At 39.2% G+C, this 7,540-nt stretch overlaps 1 protein-coding gene across 1 annotated transcript in view; it reads right to left on the bottom strand.

Moving 5' to 3' along the window:
• Positions 1-645: 645 nt before the first annotated feature.
• OTC (ornithine transcarbamylase) overlaps positions 646-7,540 on the bottom strand; it is a gene marked incomplete at its 5' end in the record, with an annotated part of 31,386 nt that continues 24,491 nt past the window's right edge. Inside the window, 5 exons of the mRNA XM_084506273.1 lie at positions 646-723; positions 2,721-2,858; positions 4,026-4,175; positions 4,285-4,338; positions 4,659-4,781. Coding sequence (XP_084362399.1) covers positions 664-723; positions 2,721-2,858; positions 4,026-4,175; positions 4,285-4,338; positions 4,659-4,781 — 525 coding nt within the window. The 3' untranslated portion in view covers positions 646-663. The remainder of the gene's footprint in view (positions 724-2,720; positions 2,859-4,025; positions 4,176-4,284; positions 4,339-4,658; positions 4,782-7,540) is intronic.

Here is a 7,540-nt window from a genome sequence, read left to right as displayed (position 1 = left end):
CTGTGGAAGCTGCTCTGTTCCAGTTATGCAGCAGTATCCTCCTGTGCCAGCCCACAGGAATGTCACGGAGGAAGATAATGCTCTCAGGGTCTCTATATTTTCAGTGTCAAACAGTAGGGAAATTTGGAGGTTAGCTGGAGGACAGAAACAGCAGCCAGGGCACCCAGGAAGCATGGGCAACGAAGGCCAACAGTAAAGCATTGCTGGTCTGCTCACCCTCCCTGAGATCAACAATTAGTTGGATCAGTTTTGGGAGAAGTTTATGTCTGTCATACTACACAGTGCTAGTTCTAACAGGGCTACAAGGTAAATAGAAAAAAAAAAAAAAAAAAAAAAAAAAAGAATGAAAAAAAAAGCAGATTGTAATATGCCTCTGATGCTGGTAGAGCCAATCGTTAAAGAACAACTTTGGAAATTTTTCAGCGATGCTGATCATTAGAGAAGGTACACAGCTTAGAGGCTCTAGACAGGAAGCAGCTTTTGCAATGGCATTTATTGTCTCAAACATTTTCACAAATGTAATGCAATATTACATACTTCAGCAGAGCTAACCACACAGTTTTATTAAAGCATCCTTCATTGCCTCGATCCTTTCTGAAGAAGATAGACATATTTGCGGACCAGAATATTCTGCCATTTTTTCTTTTGGCTGGAATCCAAGCATCAAAATGTAGGCTTTTGTAGCTGTGGTGAGTAATCCGTCAGCAGGGAAACCATGACAGCCTAGAGGAGGAGGAAAAGAAAAAATCCAATCATTTTGGAAACAGATACTCCATAAAAATAAATAAGGGGAAAATATTTTCTAGCTCTAAGTCTTGTGTTGAGAGTTATTGGCCTGACAAAAAGTGCACGCTTAGATTTATTTGCTAGAATTTCTGATGATGAATCAGGAAAGAGCTGAAAATCACTTAGGATGTTCTGTATCACAGCTGATAGGTTTTTTTAGTGCAGACAAAATATATTAATGGACAGCCTAGCACAAATTCAGACAATGCACATTTAGACCAAAAGCTGAGGCCTTTTGGTGTGCTATACTGTATCCTCAGCTGCTCCTAGGAAATGCTGTAGGTACCAAAACAGCAGGTGGGCTTGTTTGCAGATTTCAGTAGAGCTGCCATTAGCATCAGCAACAGCCATGCTTGAATAAGGGCTTCAAAATGGATCCCAGTTTAGCTATACTTTCTGTGGTAAAACATGGAAAATACTCACTGAGGTTAATCGTCTGTCATGTGCCCCTCCTGCTTCCCCCCTAGTATTTGATACACAGCTCCAACAAACCCTTGGGCCATGAAATGAGAAACAGGAAAGTCAGCTAGATAAAATAGTGCTGAGGCAGCTTTGCTGTCCTCCCTGCACCTGTACGCACAATGAGCCCCTGTTCTTGCTCAGTTTTGAGAAGGTATTACCTGCTTCACCCTGTTGTGGTTTCCCAGAGATATCTGACTGTACATTGTTCTTTTGGCCCAGGATTTACAGGGGCTGTGCTCTTGCTGCTGGCCTTTCCTTTCCCCACAGCACCACTCAGTGTGACAGGTAGACCCAGGCACACGGTGGGGACTGAACACACAGCTGTGCAGCCCCCCACTGCTGCCCATTCCAGAGCTGCACAAATAATTTATTTTTCAGTTTGCTAGCTGAGCTGGAAGGGTTAGAAAATAGGGTACATACAAAGCCTGTGCATTTTTTATTTTTTAGCTTAATAAAATACAGGTCTGACACTTTTCTTAACCAAACAAAATGTGTAGTTTGAACCCAAAGTAAAGGTGTTTTTTATGTGTTTGTTTTAGGGTCATTAAACGTTGTAAAAATAAAATAAAAAGTACGAGCACTTTTCAGAAGTTTAAGGCCAAAACACCGCACTGAATTTAATAAAATTTGTTAATAATTTTCACTGTGTCCAGAATCTCATGTTTTGGTACATACAATACTCAGCCGCTTACTAATTTAAAGCACATCTAGAGTTCATAGTTCATCTGAGAGCTATGTTAATGCCATTTGTGTTTGGTTTTTCATCTCAAAGTTTTCACTAGCTTTTGTCAACATGACGGTTCTAACGCCACCAATAAATAATAGCCTACTGAGATCCAGCAGCAATTTTCTGAAATTCTAGGAATGCTGAGAGAGTCGTTATGGTTTACATTAAGTGCCAAGTGTCCTCTCATGGTTCCCATGGATCTCACAGTATCACACACACCATGACTTTGCAGGGTCCCTCAAAGTTTTGCTCTTGTGGTGCTTTCTCAGGGAAAGTTCCCATTGGTTTCAGTGGCAGCTTTTCTTGAGAAAAAAATGCAGAATCTCTAGCACCATCTGCTTTAAGTGTTTGGGAAATTGTAGTTTGTCAGACCAGTCCCTGGGGCCTCAGCATTTAACATTTTAAAATGGAGCAGCTAAGTTAATCATTAGTGTAAATCTGGTGATTTAAATAAAAATAAAAGAAAATAAAATTGCAGTTTATACTTCAGGTTTCACTTAGTGATAAAAACTGGGTCAAGCAACTGCAGACTATTATCAAAATAGGTCACATTTGTGTCCAGAAGTATTTGAGCTACAAATATATGTTGCCTACAGTCAAAACCATGATGTGCAGCGGGGTGCATTTGAAATATGTGTATTAATATTTATGGTTTATTGAGAGACCATATTGAATCCAAGCCTGTAAAGTAGGGCAGGACAGAAGCTGACCTAACCTCTAAATCATGTTATCTTCCTTTTTATACCATAATTGTCCATTTTCTGTTTTCTGCCTCCTGGAAAACCAGTGATCTTGGAGAATAAAATACTTCATCATCAACTTCTTCAGGTTTTCTTGGTAAACAATGTAAAAATGTCCAGCTGGGAGCAGCAGATTTCACAGTCTGCAGATCAAAAAGAATAAAAAAAATCAAGACATATGCTATTACATTAATGAAAACTTTAACTGGTAAAAAGGTTTACAAATTTCACATTAGCTTCCATTCTAGTGACTTTGATGATGAACTCAGAAGAATTCCACTGACATCAAAAGAATTGCTTATCAGTGAATAAGGTGGGAATATTCCCATTGAAGTCAGTAAGAGTTCAGTGCTGCTTTCACAAATTCCATTTTTTACTTCTATTTCTCTGACTTTAGAAGGAAGTAAAAACTCTAGTGACTTAGTGGATCGATAAAGTACAGATCAATAAATCTGTATTCGAATGTCACACAATAATATAATACTATAGATAATTTCAACAAGAACACATTAAACCATTATTTAAAAGGCTGTGATTTTTTTTTTCCTTTTGATATTGTCACTCATAATATACATGTATTGATCTAATATCAATAAACAATGAAGATTTAAGCCAATTCAGAGACATACCCATTAATAGTATTTTATGAACTTACGTTAAAATACAGTCAATTAAATCAGCAGTAATTCTATCAGCAAGGAAAATGTCCTTTTTATCTTGAACAATTAATAGTTTACGACATCATATTATGTCTGTTTTTATTCTGATATGCACTTCAACTAGATGATTTTTAAAAACATTTATTCTGTGCTTTATACATTGGCAGATAGACACAAAATTGTTCCAGATTATGCCCAGACTATGAATTAATCTGTGAGCTGCTCCTACTAAATAAAATGCAAGGGATCTTTTCTGGTAGAAAAAAAAAAAAAAAAAGAAAAAAAAGAAAAAAAAGGAAAAAAAAAAAGAAAGGTTAGGAATAGTGTTTTTTGTTTTTGTTTTTGTTTGTTTGTTTGTTTTATAAAAAAGTAAAGGATTAGCTCTCCTGCACTGGTTATGTTCTGGATTTAGATCTCATTGGGAAGCTCTGAGAGAGGCCTGCCATGTGAAGAGTACATATTAACCCAAAACTTGTTATTTTGTGAGTTTTCAAGCTGAAGTAAGGTTTGCACATTTTGTTGTTGTTGTTGTTTGTTTGTTTTTCCCCACAGCTCCACTCAAAACCACACCAAACCCATGCTTTGTTGAAGTTGATTCTTACAAATGCAATCTGTAAAAGGATCAACCAAAAATGAAATCTGAATTTTTACCTGCATTGTAATCTGATAACCCTGAAATGCCTTTAGTCTTCGTTCCTTTTCCTCTTCTTGTCCCATGCTTATCCATGTATCTGTAACTAAGACATTGGCACCAGTTGCAGCCTCCAATGGATCCGTTGTGAGAAGCAAGTTGGTACCATACTAATGTGAATAAAACAAGGAAGATCAGGAAATCACAAAACTTCAACTTCATTTATAGCAAAAGTAAACTATTCAAACTACTGTAACAGGCTGTTTCTTGGGCTCATACCTCTTTGGAGTACTGTTCAGTTATTTTCATTATTCTCAGGTCTGGTTCAAAGCCCTGCCAAAAGAGGTGATAGATAACACGATGGAACATACATAAGATCTTTAATGATTAGAAAAATACTGACTGAACCATTTTCCTTTGGAAAAAGCATGTTATTCAGCACTGTAAAGCTTCAGGAAATTACTTTGATTTTGTTGAAAGTTCATTTTGGGGATAAACTGGTAGAAAGCATTCCGATAAAGTAAGGAAAATGTATTTCATCAGTTACAGAATGAAATACCGATACATCAGTTAATTCTGTGTTCTAAATTGATTCTTGTATCTTGCAAAATCAAAGGTTTGCCCTTCTTTCTCCATGCCCACAGCTTTCTTACCTTGGGTGTTGCAATATGCAGATGCATTCCTAGCTTCGCAGCGCTCGTCATGATGGAGTGGAGGACATTGTTTCCATCCCCGATCCAGGTGATGGTGAGTCCATTCAGACCACCGTAGTGCTCCTGCCAGATGAACCACACAGCCCTGGGGTTATGTGCCAGGAGAATGGAGCAAGATGATGCCAAAGAATGCAGTGATTTTATGAGAGTATGGATTACCCTAACCTGGAACAGCACTGCAGTGTTGACTGTAGCTTTGCCTGATTTCACTCACAGCCTGTACATGTGCAGCTACTCTGGCCCTTAGACACCAACAGATAAGGTCTAAGGAGGAACAAGAGGACCAGCAGCACCCATCTGCAGATCATGACAATTTGAAGCCCTTTAGCAAGGCTTGTTTTAAATAGGCAAGTTTATAGGTACTTGAGCTGAGACCAGAAAACTTGCAGAGATGTAACCAAGTGCTTCTCTATGCCTGCTCTGTACTACACCTCATGACTGGAAAGGCTAATGGCACGATGGAGAGCCTTTTATTCTTAGTTCAAAACTGGGCCTTGATACTGTTGCCTTGTATTAGCTGGAAGCCAGACAGTGTTTCAAGACTTTGTATGACGTGGTTCAGTGCTTGTCAGAGAGGATAAGCATCCAGACTGCAGAGCTGTACTGACAGGCTACCTTGCAGGAAGGCTCAGCAAAGATGCCAAAAGGCTGAACAGGAGAAGGGCTGGAACTGCATGCCCCTCTCCTGGCAGCAGCCTTTCCTAAACAAATGATTGTAAAGTTGTTGCAGACCAAATTTACTGTCGTTTCTGCTAGTGAGCACAATTTTGAGTCAAAAATAGTAGCATCTGAAATATTTAATACCATTAAAATGCAGTTGAAATCTAAATCTAAGAGTCCTAGGCTGCCTACAGTTTAAAAGCTAAAAATATCATGTCGTGAAACTATAGCTTTTTGATTTGTAGACAACCATAGGCTCATGGGCAGAGCTGTGATGCGAGGGCATCATTTATGGGAGAGCAAAGCAGGACCTTGTGGACATGGAAGTTATTTTAGTAGAACAGCTCTGCAAGTCTCTAAGCATCGTTCAAAATCCTTCCACATCTCCTAGCAATGATGTTCCTAGGAGAAGGCCAAACTGAGGCATTTCTTTAAGGAGCTGTTTCCAGCGAGGGGTTAGCAATAGCTGAGACACAAACCCACAGCTAGGAGCAAATGAGAGAACCCTCAGTTCTTTTGATCTCACTATTTAAAAATAGACATCACAGCCTGTAATGCTCAAAGCACTGACTAGTGAGTCACAAATACACTGCTATGTTAAATAACCTCCACCTTATTACCAGCTGCTACTCTGCATTAAAAGAAGCACAGTGCATATTAAATACTTTCCTCTGTTTTCCCTAGCTACTAGCTGGTATGGATAAAATACAAAATACCAGAGATGTCTGTATAATAACCCTCATAATGTGCACTGCAAATTGCAAAGCCACCTCTGCCGTGACTGCTGTAGTGGACATAGCTGAGCTATCCTTAATGAAGATGTTCAGCTAATGGAAGAAGTCGTAGTCAAGGCAGAATCAAGCTGTGTGCATGCCAGTGGAGCCTATTTTACATCGTGTGCTAGGCTTTGTGCTGCTGCTGGTAAACAACTGCTGCAATTCCTACCTCTTCACTTAAAGCCGTCTCACTCTGATTGTGGCTTTGGTGCTTATCCTCAGTGCATACTTGCTGCAGGGCATCCTGTATTGATACATCCCCAGCATCCAAGAACGTGAGAAAGATGAGAGGATTGCACTGGTCATAACCAATGAAGGCAATACAATAACACATTTTGTATTTCTATTTTGTAGCACATGCTTGATCAGCTACACAGAGGAAAACCTGCAAAAAGTGTTTCCCATGACTGTAATGATCAAGGTTAAACCATAATCTTTTCACCTGGCCCTCTGAAGGTACTTTTCCCCTTGTATCACTCCCCAGTTTTTCCAAACTCTGTTATATTAATGCAGGGATTTTACCTGATTGGGTGTTCTGCAGTTTCTCTTTATATTTGGGACCTGACTTCAAAATATTTAGGCTACTGGTAAAACCACAAAACAATATTTAGAAAATACAGAGTCCTTCTCCCTTATGAGTGACTCTTTGGCAAGCTGATGACTGCTGTTTCAGTGAAACAAAACCTGGTTTTGCTATTCTCATGAAAAAAATCCCTGCTAAATAATTAATGCCAATTTTACAGTCAACTTTCTCACCCTCCTGCTTCTTCTGCTATGTTTCATTCTGTTCTTCTCCGTGGTTGCAGTGTATCAGTGCACCAAACCACGGGGAAAAAATAAGCATGCTCAACAGTATGGCACTGTTGTATGTTTAGAGACAACTAACTAATTAATTAATTAGGGGCTTTCATGTCTGACTCTATGTGGGATTGCTTACAGCGAGGCAGAAACTCTGACACCACTATAAGTTCCTTCTGAAACATTCGGCCTCAATGGTCATAGCAGCCCTCAATTAAAGCAAGCTTTTGAATGATGAATCAATAGTCCGTCAAAATTTTAAATGGAAAGCAGAGGACAGTCAAAGCTTTAGCCCTTTGGGAGACAGCGTGACCTGGTAAATAAAACCCAGGGCAATCCTGGAAGGCATATGCTGCACCAGTTATTTTATTCCTACCTCGGTGTTTGGCATGGTTATTGAAACAGTGTGTTCCAGAGGATCAGTCCGGATCTTAGCTGGGATTTCCAATTGTTAGAATAATGCTGCTGCTGATGGTGATGAATTTAAAGATTATAATAATTTGAGCTCTTTGGGTTACAGTTTGGGAAAAGATTGAGAATAGACAGCAGCTCCCTTCAAACAGGGTGATGCTGTCATTTGTTGCACTA

This window comes from Aythya ferina, assembly GCF_964211825.1.
Source record: "Aythya ferina genome assembly, chromosome: 1".
NCBI classification, from domain to species: Eukaryota; Metazoa; Chordata; class Aves; order Anseriformes; family Anatidae; genus Aythya; species Aythya ferina.
This window is presented reverse-complemented; position numbering and strand designations above follow the sequence as displayed.